The sequence below is a fragment of the Cyclopterus lumpus genome, chromosome 7 (genome assembly GCF_009769545.1).
Source record: "Cyclopterus lumpus isolate fCycLum1 chromosome 7, fCycLum1.pri, whole genome shotgun sequence".
In the NCBI taxonomy this organism is placed as follows: Eukaryota; Metazoa; Chordata; class Actinopteri; order Perciformes; family Cyclopteridae; genus Cyclopterus; species Cyclopterus lumpus.
In genome coordinates this window covers 18,432,960-18,449,224 of record NC_046972.1, presented here as the reverse complement: position 1 = coordinate 18,449,224, position 16,265 = coordinate 18,432,960, and the positions used below count along the sequence as shown (strand labels likewise).

Below are 16,265 nucleotides of genomic sequence, written 5' to 3'. Positions count from 1 at the left end.
TTTACTCTAGCGCCCGCCAACAGGTTGTCTGTGATTTTATATAAACATTCTCAACAACTATGGGATGGATTGCCAGCCAATTTGGTCCACACATGAATGTTCCCCTCAGGATGTATAGAAGTCACGTTAGTTCTCCTTTAATACCCGTTTGCTGATGTTCAGGTCAAAGCCTCACAGTGCTGCTTGCAGGGCTGTAGACCCGTGTACCGACAGTAAAACATGTTCAACGGGTCGTTTAGAATATCGGGTAAACTAGGTTTTTGTTATTATGGTATTAATCAAGTCTTGGATAACAATGTGGGGTCTGGGATGTTGTTTTTTTTTGTCATCCCCTTTCCAGGAGATGTGTTTTTGCTGACTGGTTCCTTCCTGTTTCATCAATGGAGACAGCATTTGCTGACTGGCTCCTACTTGTTTCACCAGATTTGTTACTGATTTGGACAACAGGATTCAGGCAGGATGAGTTAGACAGAAGGAGCTGCGTCGTTGAAGAGGTCAGCAAGCTACAAACTGCTGACGATCCTGAGTGGCAGCAGGAACACGATGTCCAGAGTTGCATTAATCGGCGTGAATCGCAGCCAACACAAACGTTCCTGCTTTTTCTCTGTATGACGCTGACCTCCAGTGTTGACCTTAGTGAGGAGGACACATCTGGGCTCACACTCTGGGAGCTGCTCCGGTGGGCTCAGTGGCATCATGTCATCAGAAGACACTAATGGTTGCCCTTTCGTAGTTTCAGATCAACACGTCGGGGAAACTGTCTCAATTTAACAAGCCAGAAGTGCTCTGTCATCCCCTGCACAGGCTCAAGGGAAGACAAACTGCCGCTCACTTTTAAAGACTAATGTTGAAATAATGAGGATGTGTGTGTGTGTATGTATGTATGTGTGTATGTCAAGGTTAAAGAGCCCCCTTCCTCAGTGATGTGCACCAGGCTTTCCACCACCTCTGCCTGTCACTCTCCGTGCCCCTTTAGCTTCCTGGCATTGTTCTCCACTTTGTGGTGCTTGTTTTTACGCTTTCTGCACCATTTGCGATCAGACACATCTACACACAGGATCAAGCAAAGTAATGCAGAGGATACTCGCCATCATTAAGCTCATGCAAACCTGTCATAACCTGTAAGCAGAAATCTAAATTCAATGGGATTTTGATGTTGATGATTACAGGCGGACCATGCCCACGTTATCTATATACAGTGGTGGAAGAAGTACTCCGATTTTTACTTAGTAACGGTACCAATACCATGATGTCTAAGTAAATTATTACAAATATAAGTCATTCATTTGACATCTGACAAGTGAAGAATTATTAGGATAGAAAAGTACTTGTTCTAAAGTATTATTATTATTTATACAATTATATTATTGATACTGGTGAATCAATTCCCAGGTAGTGGACAGTGGAGCTAGTTCCTATTATATATGGCCAAGAAGTTTAGTTCAAGGTCGGGCTCCTCGAAATAATCACACAATTGAAGGGATTGTGAGATGATTTATGAGGGGAAAGAAGAACAAATTATTCTGATACACACATTTCTACTAGTGGAGTAGAAGTAAAAAGTACCTTAAAATTGTACTTAAGTACAGTTGTTGGGGTTCAATTTAGAGTTATCAGATATGAAATCATATTATTTTGGATGGAAACATTGGTTGTTTTTAGAGTTACATCTTATTCTGTTTGTACAAAGTTCTCCCATTCGTACTGAATAGACATTTAATGAAACACCCTTTATGAATTGAATACATTTAGTTTTTCCAACTTAAATTAACTCACATTTCTTTTCGCTGTGTGGGCGTCCCTGGACTTCCACACAAATCCACACTATTGACTGAGGATGTCCTGTTCTATCGGTGTGTGTGTGTGTGTTACTGAGAAATGGGAGGGTAGAAACCCTCAACATGACATAGCTCTCAACATCAGAGCTGGAACGAGTCATCTGGTGTCTGCAGGCTTCAAGCAGAAAACTCTCCAGAAGACAGCGCGGCTTCAGGAGGGACCTGGCCTCTTCATCACCAGTACACTCATCATCACAACAAGGTGCGGTAATGTCCAATTCTCTATATTTTACTCCACTGACTGTACACATTGAAGTCAGTTTACAGATGTTTAACCACATGTTTTTAAGAAAGTTTAAAGGCTTTGTGTGGCTCCAAAGTCAGATAAATTGCCTCATGTGATGTCACTAGTTAAGTCAGCATCAGTTGAGTGAAGTTTGTAAATGTATACAATTAATTTGGGTTCATGAGGTTCAGAGAGCCTAGACCCCTGGACCCCGCTTCTCATCGGCTACATTAGCTCCATTGGCATATCAGACAGACCTGAATGTAGGCACCATGTTTTGACAAGGAAGACTTATATGATAATAATAAAAAAAGAGTCAACAAAGTTGTTAGAGGAATCCTGAATTGATGGAATAATCTTTACAAATGTAGGAGTTACCTTCTTCCAATTTAACTTTCGATCATGTCGAGAAGGTAGTTCAGTCCTGTTTTTATCAACTTCGAATGGTTCTACAAATGTGACAACTTTCTCTGAGTTATTCATGGGTTTGTTTTCTCAATAATTAACTTTTATAATTCACTCATTACCTGCCTAAACAATAAAGTAAGTTCACGCCTTCTAGTTATGCAAAAAGTGGATCAAACAAAAGAGATCACATGACAAGCATTTAAACCTTCCTGTAATGGCTTCCAGTTTACTTCAATATTGTCTTAAAGGTTTTACTTATCACTTCTTAAGCTTATGCTATAAATCGGCAGGTATAACTTGAATCATAAACAAGGCCAAACATGCCCATCAAAGTGAGACATTTATACCTTCTGAAACCCATGTTGTTGGTTGTGAAATTGCTTTCTAATAATCTGTTGTGGTTTTAGTCTCCACCTCTCAAAACTAATTTCAGGAAGTCTGCCACCCTCCTCCTCCTCCTGTGCTTCTGTTATGTAAAGTCTCAAAACGTAATCAGATTAACACCCAAAGTAAATCCAAACTCCAGCTCTGAAACCGGTTTCCTCTGCTTCTCAACCCAGACCATGAGCGCCCACGAGTACAACCTCTCGCTGAACTACTTTAACGAGACGCCATGGCATATCTATGAGTGCACCCTCCAGCTGGAGAGTGCTGGAGACTACCGACGCATCGCCCTCTTCCTGGTCTACCTTTTCATCTTCACGGTGGGCCTGCTGGAGAACGGCCTCGTCATCTGGGTCAACTGGCGCCGACGCCACTCCGCCAACGCAGTTCTCTTCTGCATCATCAACGTGAGCCTGTCGGACCTGATGGTGATCGTCATCCTGCCTTTCTTCATGATGGAGGTGACCATGGACAGGGTTTGGCTGTGGGGCCGCTTCCTCTGCAAGGTCACCAACCTCATCTATGTGGTCAACTTCTACAGCAGCTCCTTCTTCCTGGCCTTCATGACCCTGGAGCGCTACCTGTCCCTGACTAGACCCTCGTTTCCGTCCTTCTTCCCTGTGGTGGGCCGGCGCCGCTGGGTGCTCTGCGGAGGCCTGTGGGTGCTCTCCTTGTTCCTCGCTCTGATGGAGAACGTCCACGTAGACCTTCTGGAGATGGACGAGCCGGGCTGTTACATGCTGCCTGAGCAGAACTACACCGAATGGTTTGTCTCTGTGGCTTTCCTTTGCCTGATTTTCCAGTTCCTGGGCCCTACTGCCGTCATCGTCACCTGCAACGTGCTGATCGCTCGCGCGGTTCAAACGGCACCGGATGTGCAGGGCCGTCGGGACGTGTGGCTGGTGCACGTGTACTCCCTGGTGTTTGTCATGTGCTGGCTGCCCTACCACCTGGTCATGTTCCTGATGATCATAGATGACCTCGAGCCGTTCATCTTCAGCTGCAACACAATCGACCTCCTCTACTTCTCGTACAACGTGGTGCAGAGCTTGTCTCTGTTCCACTGTGTCGCCAACCCCATCCTCTACAACTTCCTCAGCAAGAGCTTCCGCAGCAACTTGATCAACACTGTGGTGGACTACATACCCAGAGAGGCTACTGTGGACCAGGTAGGACCGGGGACCCGGCCCAACGCTCCCAATGGAGGCGGGTTAGACCTGGGGAAGCAACGCAAGTTGAGTAACGCCAGCACCAGCCAGTCTGATATTGGATCATAAAGAAAAGGAGCTGAGATGAGAAAAAGTGACACGTCAGACGTCAATCCAGTCGTTGTGCTTTAGAATACCAGATGCATAGATTGTACAACGTATCATCTCAATCTGGCAATAGACTCTTTGTGCTATTTGTTACGCTACTAATGGGTTCACAGACACCTTCCACGTATAATCCACTTCCTTTTTTTACCCGATATCTGATCGCAGTTTTAAACAAAGAAAGGCACAAAATATTTGGTGTTTCGTGTTTTTTCCCCCTTCAAAGCTGCTCAATGCCCACAGAAAAGGCAAACGTTATGATCTGATGGCACATAAAGAGAATAGTGCCACAAGAACCAGCACCACACATCTGCGGTCGATCCAGTGCCAGATAAAAACAACCGTAACCAAATAAACATCTAAAAGTGTAACTGTTTCACTTCATTACAAATCGAACAGATGCATAATTCATATCCCTAGATGCTGCTGTTTTCTACATGTGATGTAAAACTGTTTAAATGCAATAAAACTCCATCAAACACTATTTGTATCCATTTAAGCTGCAGAAGAGTTTGTTCTCTTTAATGCAGAGAGGAGCAAAAAACAAAATTGGGAACGTGTTTATTCTACTGGGACACGTTTTGCTGTTCTTGCATGTAGCTATCTCCCTTCTCGCAGACTGTATTACAGTCACTTCCATTTCGGTCATCTGGAATGCGTCACGATCAACTGTTGAAAAGATAAGAAGGCAGAAAAAAGGAAAAGGGGGTGTCAGTCCACAGCTGGCACAATAGCAGGAAGAGACCGGGCTTTAAAGAGGGCAAAGGTCACAAGCCCTTGGAAGCAGGAGGTTCACAATGCTACGCAGATTTCTGCAAGTTCATCATTGACATTCTGACGATGGATGGACTTTGTGGTTCAGGAGAGCTGAAATGAACCACTTCTACAACTGGTGTTCGGTCTGACTTTAAACATAAAGATATTATTAGTGATTTCAGGAGAAACTCCTTTCTGTCCCCTGTAATTATGAACGACATAACCATTGAAAGTGTAAATGAGTACAAGAACCTGGGCACTGTTATTTATTGGAAGCTTTAGCTATGCCGACAATTCTTTATAAGATTCATTAGGAGTATATTGACCATTTGTGTTCAGAGTATTGTCTGTACAAAACAATATCAAACTGAACAGCGTTGTTAAACTGGGTCGCGGGATAGTTGGGGAACTAATGTGCCCTATAACTCGCATGTCAGACCAGTACAACATGAATTTAGCTCACATGATCATAGCATCTGCACCCTTTAAGGTCTAAATATGAAGGTGTCGCATGTCCAGGACGTGGACGATAAGAGGCATCACAGAATTCAAAAGCTTAAAATGCTCTGTACTCATGGTTTGAATTTGACACCCTTATGAACTGGTTTTAAATGCTGCATTACAGTAAAGTGATGTAATTTACTTAACTTATCAGACTATTGGCTTTCCCCCACTTAACCATTATATCCACATCACTGAAATCTCATTGTTTAAATATGTTACGGACAATATTGATATTGAGGTATTTGGTCAATAACATTGTGATATTTGATTTTCTCCATTTCGCCCAGTATTACTGTCATGTATGATTGTTGTTGTTATTCTGATATTATTTTATGCTAAAGAAGAAACCCCTTGGGGCAATAAAGGTTTCATTCATTCATTCATTTCATTTGAAGGTTATCAAAAAAGAAACTGACTCAACATAGTTTTGGGTTGATAACAGTCTTCCGAGAGGCATTTATTTTATTCTTTTCATGACCAATATTTTTTTTTTTTTTTTTAAAAAGCCAACATTCATACAGCTTTAGAAACATAATATATAGGAGGCATACAAATAATAAATAGTTATACTGCTGCCATAAATATGAGGTAAGACACAAACGTGTGATGGGCACTTAAATAATTTCTACTGATCACATGCTCTTAACAGATGAATACAGCATGTGACGATGTGGCAGAATCAGAAAGCATTCATAAAAACACCTCAACAACAAATAAACCGGATTTTATGTTTATGCAAATGCAATCTTTTATGTATCTCTGGAGTGAAAAAACTTTTAAGATTAAAAAAGTGTGAAAATAGTGACTGCAAATATAGGAAAATAATTTCTATGCTACAATGAAGTGCTACTTTAATAATCATCAACCACTGACATGAAAATCAATCCTCATATTTAAGTTGTGAAGATACAGAATTGTTCGGGGTAGAATAATACAAGCAGAGTTCTGCTTGACGGTCAACAAACCAGCAGCTTCCCTTCCTTCACTGACACAGAACAGGATACGCTGCCACCAAGTGGCTTCTTTTTATCTTAGTTCACAGAGGCGGACTCAGTGAACAGCATCTGACAGATAATATGTCCACTACATTCTACAAGTCTACGCTTATTATAGTGCTGACGCCATTAATCGATCGACAGAAAAGTAATCACCAAGATTCTCTTTTCCCAGCTTCTCAAATGTGAGGATTTGGAACTTTTTCGTATCCTTATAAACTGAATGTCTTTGGGTTTTGGACTGTTGAGACTAAACAATTCATTTGAAGATGCAACCTTAGAGCAACAACCATTTAAAGAAAAAAACATGATTTGACATTTCACACACGAAACGATTAATATAAAAAAAAGAATCAATGATGAAAATAACCATTATGTTCAGCCCTATTCTATTATATGCAGTATGTGGTCCACGACAACCAGACAGAGGAAGTTTAAGGAGAGGGAAACACCCCCCCGACACATCAGGCGTCCACATTGGGCAGCGGTTCTTTCGAGTGATCATTGTACATGAAGGTCTGCTCGATATTGAAGTCCGGGGGCAGGTGGTCCGTGTGGAGCTCCATGTGTGACGACACCATTTTCAGCGTGGAGAAGAAAAGGCCACAGACCGTGCAGCGGTACATGAGAGCTCCGGCATGCGTCTTCAGGTGGCAGATCATGGTGGAGCGCCCTCTGAAGAAGCGCAGGCAGACTTTGCACTGGTAGGGTTTCTCCCCGGTGTGGATGCGAAGGTGGTAGGTGAACTCCCCCGAGTGGGCAAAGCATTTACCGCAGTAGCGACACCGGTACCATTTCCCACGGACGCCTGCTGCCCCGACTCCCCCATCCTGCCCGGAGTTCCCGTTGGTCAGGACCCCAGTGGGCAGGCTCTGTAATGCCCCTTGAAAAAACTTATCTGGCACGCTGAAGCTCATTCCCAGCCCCAAACCCATGTTGCTCATTTTAACGAGGCTGCCGACCTCCCGTTGAGAGGAGGAAGACGGCAGGCACTCCAGAGTCTGCTCGGCTTTACGTTTGCCCAACCAGCCTTGGGCCCTGACACCTCCAACACTCCCCGGGGACTCGGTGGTGTGTAGGCTGAGGTGGTACTGAAAGGCAGAGGCGGAGCGGAAAGTCTGCGGGCACAGGAAGCAATGCAACTCCTCCACTCCTGCCGTACCGCCTCCTCCGACTCTGTAAGCCCTCAGCGCTAACTGCTCCCTCTCCTTCGCTGCCGCCTCCTCGGCGTGTGTCGTCATATGTCGGTCCAGCATGGAGCGCTCTACGAAGCAGCGGGCGCAGTGTGGGCAGGTGAAGACGGGCAAAGAGAGGTGGGCGAGGGCGTGCCACAGCAGGGAGCACAGCGAGAGCTGAGGGAGGTGACACACACCGCAGCTCAGGCTCTGGGGACACACGTGGCTCAGCAGGTGGTCTTTGACCGTCTGTGAAGGAAACGTGCGAACAAATGTGAGATCTCATGACAGTGTAGCAAGCGGTTGTAATTCCATGTTCTTACTTTCTCTCCAAGTTACCGACAGATGTCTGCTCATGAAAGCAGTTTCCTGGTATTAATTAATACAAACAACAGACGCCTCAACACACGTTTCATTTCAGCTACGGACTTACAAATCGCCCGGATGCTACAAACACTCATTTTCGTGAATGAGTCCCCCATAACGTATATAAAAACACCCCATTTAAGGGTTGCTATTTACACTTTGAATCATCGTTTAATCTGCCAACAAATGTTTCAATTAAATGTGAAAATGCCTGTAACAACTTCCGAAAGTCCAAGTTGATGTCTTCCAATAACAGTCATTAACAGTCCAAAAAACTAAAGATACAATTAGCTAACCCACAAGACAAAGAAAAGCAGAACATCATCAAAATTGCAAATCTGTTTTTGCTTGAAATATTACTTTCATGATTAAACTATAAAAATGTGTTGCTGATTAATTCGTTACTTTCTTTTGCAGCTAGAAACCTCACACCAAATAAAAACACATCTAAAATGTCCACTAACCGAGAAGTCCGCGCTGAGGGTCTTGGCGCACACGGCGCACTGCAGCTCGGGGTCGAGGCTCTGGCTGCTGTTGGTCAGCGCCACCTGTGGTATCGTGTAACTGGAGGCCGTCTGCCGGTGGTGGCGCAGCAGTTTGTTTTGGCTGCAGAACTGCAAGTGACACATGTCGCAGGTGAAGAGCTGCACCCCGACGTGGGAGAGAGAGTGGGCGACACCGGCAACGCGGTCCGGGAACGAGGCCCCACACACTCTGCAGAGGCCCAGCTCCGTCAGGTGGGTCTCGGCGTGCCTTCCGATGGCGTCCGGGTCTGCTGGGAGAAGCACGCCGCAGGCTTTACACGGCAGCATGTTCCCCGTCACCTGAAGGGGAGGGACAAGCATTAATTCCGCTGTGTGGACTTATGTCACCCAAAATATTTCAGTGCTGACAAATTCAAACATTACCTGGCTGCTTGAGTTCCCTCCATCTCCGTTCTCCACATACACAAGCTCGTCTTCATCATCCTCCTCATCTCCCTCCTCCATGAAGTTCTCATCGTCGCTCAGCTCGATGATCTCATCTGCCAGCTGTCTCCACTGCTCCTCCTCTGTTCCCTCCATGGCTCCGTTTTCTTTCAGAGCATCTCTCTCCTCCTCCACCTTTCCAAACACCAGCCTGCCGTCCCTCTGGACGTCCGCCATGCCGCCCTCCACTGACACCACCTGCAGGCTGCCTAGAGGCTCTCCTGAGGAAGACGTCGGGGCGCAGGCCTCGGCTCCGAGCTGAGCCGAGGAGTCGGGGAAGGAGCAGGAGTCTGACAGTGCAGTGTCGCTGGTTTGAGGCAGACAACGTCCTGCGCGTTGGGAAACCATTCGTCCATCCGTGTCTCTGTCCTCACAGATGCCTTCCTCTTCCTCCAGCCCTGGCTCGATCTTCAGCTGGAGAACAGGCCGCGGAGGCAGCACGCCATCACAATGACTGGAATGGCTGCTGGTTAAAAGGCCGAGTCCCCCTGGTTGTTGTCCATCTGCCGCCGACTGCCCGTAGCCGATATGAGACTGTGTGTCTTCTTCCTTGAGATCCAGAGACGGAGTCCCGGTGTTTGCTTCATGGCCGGCCCCGGCCGCCCTGGTTTGGAAGAGAGGCGAAGGAGCGGCAGCGGGGGTCGGGGCAGCAGACGAAGACAGAGACGAGCAGGAGGCGGCAGAGGAGCACACGGACGAGGCAGAAGCTGCACTGACGGCAGCCCCTGTGGACACAGCAGCAACCATGCTAGAGTTCAGGGTGAGGTCTCCAGGACTACCTGGTTTACAGTTTGCAGACACAGAAGCCTGCAGGTCAGGGAAGGTGGCGTGACAGGCCCTCACCAGTTCACTAACGCCCAGCCTCTCGGCCAGCTCATACAGCACCCCGACGTCTATGAGATCAGTCAAGATCTCCCCCGTGTAGACGAACGTCAGCAGCTTCTCAAAGTTGGCCGGGGAGATGAACTCCAAAGAGAAGGCAGCTGTGGACGAGGATGGAGCACGGGCGAAGAGGTTACGGAAGTACGTCCCGGCGCAGGCCAGCACTGCCCGGTGCGCCGCGAACGTGCGGTTGCCAACTTGCAAGAAGACATCACAGTACTGGCGTGACTGGCGGCAACCGTTGAGCTGAGCGAGAAGGCTGGCAGCGTGGCCGGGACCCTGCAGCTGGATCCTCATCCCTGCTGCAGCTCCTGTTGCGCGACTATCCGACTGCAGGAGCAGAGAAGAGGAGTCAGAACTTCCGCACTTTTCTTTAGACTTGAATGTGCAGCCATGGCCAAAGAATGGATGTTCAGTTGACTGTCACTAGGGCTGCGACAAACTTTCATTAACTGATTGTTTTGTTAGTGTCTATGAACTGTAGAGTTACACCTTTAATGACTTAATACTTACAAAAATATTTCTAAAAATGTAAAATGATACGTTTACTGCAGCAGAAGAAAATCGACAACAGTATAACACCATTATTTGAGTTAGCTGCTTTCTCATTAACAGAAAATAAAACCGTAAAGCAGTTGACCTGGTCAACATTGGCTGTATTTACCAACAAATAAACATAAGATGGCAATGTAGATACAACTTCACAACCCAAGCATTACAACCTTTTGACCTACAAAAAAAATGTCTGCAAAGAGCCTGGGTAGAGCACTCATCGTAGTTACACTAACCGTTTACATTATACCAAATGTGGTTTTCTTCCTCTTTGAGTGTGCAAAGTACAAACAAAGACAAATACGAGGCAATAAAAAGCATTCTTCTTCTTCTCAGACAATAACAATGAGTCCAGGCCCTTTCTGAGAGAGAGCATGAAAAGGAGTTTCATGAAAAACAGATCACAGTTTTGCAGAGATTTAGGAAGTATTCAGATCCTAAAAATACTCGGCTGGGCCCAGTCCTTTGAATCCGACATCAGGTAGTAAAAAAAGACCTCACTAGTAGTAAAAACATTCAAAAACCTGACTAAAGCACAAGTATTATCATCAAACTATTCCAGTAAAAAGTAGTACTCACTGTGCATTCAAATGTTCCCCGGCAGTGTTTCACTATCATACATGATGTTTGGGGGGATTCATATTCCTGCAGCATTAAAGTATGTGTTGACTGATGGCGTGACGTTAGACGTGTTATGGTTTATTAAAACCACGCATCTCGGAAAACTTTTCATGAGCTCAGACAAACGGCCCCGTTTGCAGGTTTGTGACGGAGCGTTTTCCAGGTGATCCAAGAGAAAATAGTGCAATTGGCTTAAGAAGTATTGAGATGTCTTTGACAGCGTGGACATACTCGCAGTAGACAAATCATCTCTATTTCTCAAAAGAAATATATTTTAAAAAATAAAGTGCCAGCAAAAGCGCACAATCCATGCGAGAATCGCGTATTTTACGACCCATTGTCCCCCAGTTTGAATATTTTATGACAAAGTTCTGCACGCGTCGCGTACCAATCGCCGCATAGTTTCAGCCAATCGCGTAATCAGTCGGTCTCCAACCAGCTCTCGTTGAATGCGCATGTATTTACCGGCGCCGGAGCCCGTGCGGCTCCACTGGCTCGTCGCGTCATGCTCTTGCTTGGTCCCCGGGTTTGGTCCCCTTTTCCCCGCCGCAGCGCTCAAAAGGAGAAGCTGGATGAACGCGTACTTCGTCTGGGTGAAAATAGTGCGGATCACAGACACGCAAGGTGTGCTACCGCCACCTAACGTGCAAGCAAATAGGTATTGGACGTTGCGAAAATGGTCGTGCCATTGCATGTTTGTTTTTTTAGGAAGAAAATAGAAATCAGACAATGGATGATATCTATAAACCGTCAGAATATAGATAGGAATGACAATGGAAAGTTTGGTGTATGTATGTGCTACTGAAGAGGATGTTTCTGGCTCAAGATCTGAGAGATTAAGTATTTTTGTGAAAATACCCTTTAAAAAAGGCATTTATTGTAATATTCTATACATATTGCAGTACATTACAGGGAAATAGGGCAAACATGCAGGCTAACTGTACTGATAGATATCCCCATGAAACTTCTCCAGTCGATTACTAATATTAAGATACGTTCTGTTTAAATATGCAAATGAGGCATTATCTAATGTCAATTTAGGAGAAATCTACAGGCACACATTAACAAAGTAGTTGCAGTTATGTAGTCAAATGAACACATGCATGTGCATATTGGATGTTTTCTTTCCACTCGTCTGACGAAGACATCTAATAAAAGCAAAGTAGCTCAACATTTCAAAATTGATCAGTGCATGAAAAACAAACCAAGCCATTTTTAGATCTTGAATATCAGAAACTATGATGTTTTGACTTTATAAAAATCTACAGTTACTCAACTCAATAACGTTAAGGATCACTAACCAAGTCAGAAATCTTGATGTAGTTATGGACGCAGACCTAAATCTTAACCACATTTACAAAATCAACCAGAATCATATCAAAATATATCAAAAGGCCCCACGTCTCAGCAAGACGTAAAACCAAACTCCTCACTAAGATGAGGAACGTGCATTACATCACTCCAGTTCTCAAATCTTTGCACTGGCTTCCCGATTGTCAAAACATATTATTAACTAAATGCATCAGTAAAAGTATCGCAAGAAGTGTTTACTAATTAATACACACGTCTCTACTTTCCCTACATTTAAGTAGGTGTAAAGGAATCCCTTAAAATAAGTACAAATACACAAATATGTAGTGTAACGGAGTAAATGTAATGCCTTATCAGCCACTATTGGATATTTGTTACTTTGGCTGTTGACTGTTGTCAAATATTAGAGGATTACAGTGAAACAATCAGACAGATTTCCACACAGTCAGCTGGGGCATTTTCACCCAATTTGTATTTAAGACCTTTGTTACATACTTAAAAGTGTTTGTTTGTTTGTTTATTAAGATCCCTATTTGCTTTTGAATTGCAGCAGCAATTCTTTCCGGGGTACATAGTTTACCTGGGGACAATGCAGAAATACTAATTCACACTACTCATCATAATACACTAATAACACATCGTCCACTTTAAATCAAACAATGCCAATTGACATCATTTAATGAATACAAACACGGAGGAAATAGGCTCCAACTAAAACCACCATGCTCAAAATAATAAATATATCATAATGTAACATAGAATATCCATCAAACCCGTATAGAAAAAGAATACTTATTAATTATTAAAGTCTAAGAAAAGATGAACGACCATCAGTGGGATATAAATAAATGAAGCTGTCAATGTAACCTCCCTCACACCAAGACCAACACATGCATGTTTCAATAACCCGTCGAGTTGCGTCACTTTGTTTTTACGTGTTTTATACTCTTGAGTTTCCATTTCCAAGCGTGTTCCTTCCAACAAGAAGCTAACGGAGCATAGCCACCTTTAGAGACACATTACAGCAACTCTGTTCACTAAACGCTCAATCAGACAGATTTGTACAATTCCTTCGTTAGAAAAAATAAAATCCTCTTTTCAGTGCAGTCGACTCATTGTTTTTATTACGACTTACCCATTTAAAAGATGTGTCGAGGCGGCGAAGACTCCTCTCTTTTCACTATGTTTGCAAAAGGGTTCTGGTGGTCGTCCACGCATATAATTTACAACCCCTCTGATCGCCCGTCGCATTTTAGTGACGTATGTCAACAAAAGCTCATTGTAGGCGCTCCCTACAGTCTGGACGACGCAGTGCACCGAGTGGGGTTGACAGTGGAGGAAAGGTACTGTGAAGAAGTACACTTGTTATATACGTGTACTTTATTTGAGTATTTTCCATAAGATATGACTTTGTACTTCTACACTACATTTAAGAAGGACATGTTGTATAGGCTATTCACTTTATGGGTGAGAAACGTCACGTAAAAAAACAATATCACAATTGATTTTAACCTGGATAGTAGTATTCACACATGTGTTACAACATTAAAATGATCTTACATGTAATTGTTAATGATAAAAACATAATATTAAATTAGTCTACAGTATAATAAAGGATCCATTCTCCATTCTCCAATATATATACATGTTACATATGTCTGGTATATGAGCTTTATAAACAAGTCTTGCATTAAAAATCATACTTGGGTAAAAGTACATAAGTATCATCACCAAATGTACTTACGGTATAAAAAGAGATAGTAGGCTGCTTCCGCAGTAACATATTAATATAATATATTATTTATCATTAGAACTGATGCATCGATAAGCCCTGTTGTAGTTCATTAAAGTGGAGTTTGTTATTTTTAGATTGTATATACATTTCCCTTCGACACTAGAAATTGATTTATAATGTGACATACATAACAATGAATAGTTATTAACGTTTAACTCAATACTTTTCATTTCAGTTATTAGACACTACAGTTGTGAACACTTTGTCAAATGTTTAGCTTCTCCCATTCTCATCCCGAACTCAAATTAACCGGAAGTTTCGTCACAGTGCAGTTTGCGCGAGCACGAGCCGCGATGTCAGGACGTCAGGAGACCGACGCACGTGGAGAGAGAAGTCGTCGCTCTGTGTAACAACTTTGAACTTCGTTAAAGTTAAGTAACAGTAGCAACTAGCGGGTTAATCAAAGCACTTATTGAAGTAGAGCAGTTGACATGTTAGAAGCCGTTTTCCTGAAGCAGCAGGAGGCTGACAAAATGCTGGTTTCATCCTAATTAGTTAACCAATTAGTTGCTATGGTTGCACTTTACATGTGTCGGTAAGCTAACGTTAGCTCCTCTGTTCCATCTCACTCGTTTAAGCAACAAAGTTATTTATATGTAAAACTTTTTCTATAATTTGTACAGAGGTTTGTGAATATGGTAATGCATTTAATGTTTGCAGTGTGGATTTCATATTCTCTATATGTTACTGTGGGAGAAACCCCTCAGCTGGGCTAGTGGGCTTGTTTATAATCATTGCATTTGCACAAATCGAGGCCTGAAAGAGCCCTTCCCATGCAAAAGTTGTTATCTATTAAAACTCATTTGAGGGAAAATGTGCACACTTGTATGGAAACATAAGCAAGTTATGGAGACAAGAGAAACTGTCGACAATGATGGCGAGGTAGGGAATTTAAGCCAGATTAGAGAAATAAATATGAGAGGAATCATTAAATGTGTAATGATTTAATTATATTGTAATTGTATTGTTACATGTTTCTTATATATCAGCTTTATAAACATTCATACCATACAGATTTAAACCAGCTATTTGTGCGTGCTCTAGTGAGCCATAACTATTCCATAAGCACCTTTCATTTGTAAGAAATATATAAACCAATTGAAATCAAAAATCCAGTTAATAATTTCATCTCGAAATATAGGAGTGCATAGGAGAGGATTACTGACACTAGTGGTCAGTCAGGGACTCAATCGTTACAGTCCATATCCTCATTATGAGTCCTGATCATGAATGCAGGCCAAGCTCACCATAACACAACTTAAACAAATACAATGTGTTTCAAATGGGGAGGGATGTACTGATTGCCGCGATAATTTTGGAAGCCATCAGTCTAATTGCTGTAAACATATACTGTACATATTGCGGTGACAATGGGAATGCTGCATGATGGACTGGCATTGTTAGAGGACTACGTGGCTTGAATAATTATGGGGTTCAGGGACCACCTCACACACAAGCGCCTCAATTTCTTCCTCACGGTAGTTGCCGTGGTTCACAGTTAAGAACCATTGACCAGCAGGCTAATTTCTATTCATCAACATTCATGCTTTGCATCTCCATTTATAGTTGAATGTGGGTGTGTAGAGGGCAGGATATGAGGCTGCTCCACTTTTCCAAGTCGATTTGGGATTTACTAAAGGAAATTGCACAAGATTTGGGAGGTTAATTTCCTCATTTGTGCGTTCGAGCAAACATTTAGTGTGGCTCCTACGCTCTGTTTTATAAATGAGACCCAAGATGTTTTCCGGTCCCCTGACACACTTGTTGAAATATTCTTCCATCAACACACAGATTCAGTGGAGTTAAATATGAAATTAGTTGCAAAATCAAACCGAGTGCATGTATACCGAGCTGGCCGACGGAGCAACTGATTTTCCTATGAGCTTATAGTTGTAAATTCTCTGCTACTGTTTCTACCCCTATGTATTACTCTCTGCTATAGACACCATAGTTTATCTTCTGTTGGGTTATTCTACCATGAACCGTGACTAATGGTGTTTTACTTTCTTCCGTGTCGGCCTCACATGCATATGATACGCGGAGCTAATGGTTTCTACTTTCTTTAGTGTTGGCCCCTCACATTATACGCAGAACTAATTATTTAGCGTTAGTGCCTCTATACAAGACCTCATTTGTTACAATACATCCATGGCAACAAAAAACTAATGTTG

The 16,265-nt window shown here is 43.2% G+C and overlaps 2 protein-coding genes across 2 annotated transcripts; one reads left to right on the top strand and one right to left on the bottom strand.

Annotated features, from left to right (window-relative positions):
• The first annotated feature begins 1,562 nt into the window (after positions 1–1,562).
• gpr182 (G protein-coupled receptor 182) lies at positions 1,563–5,806 on the top strand. The gene is made up of 2 exons (XM_034537407.1): positions 1,563–2,040; positions 3,033–5,806. Exon 2 carries the CDS (start codon positions 3,036–3,038, stop codon positions 4,131–4,133), a length of 1,098 nt encoding a protein of 365 aa, XP_034393298.1. The 5' UTR covers positions 1,563–2,040; positions 3,033–3,035; the 3' UTR covers positions 4,134–5,806.
• A 48-nt stretch (positions 5,807–5,854) lies between these two features.
• On the bottom strand, positions 5,855–13,546 carry LOC117734096 (zinc finger and BTB domain-containing protein 39). Its single transcript, XM_034538185.1, has 4 exons — positions 13,435–13,546; positions 8,874–10,145; positions 8,430–8,789; positions 5,855–7,848 (listed from the first exon to the last, which is right to left on the bottom strand). Exons 2-4 carry the CDS (start codon positions 10,110–10,112, stop codon positions 6,889–6,891), a joined length of 2,559 nt encoding a protein of 852 aa, XP_034394076.1. The 5' UTR covers positions 10,113–10,145; positions 13,435–13,546; the 3' UTR covers positions 5,855–6,888.
• Between the last annotated feature and the right edge of the window lie 2,719 nt (positions 13,547–16,265).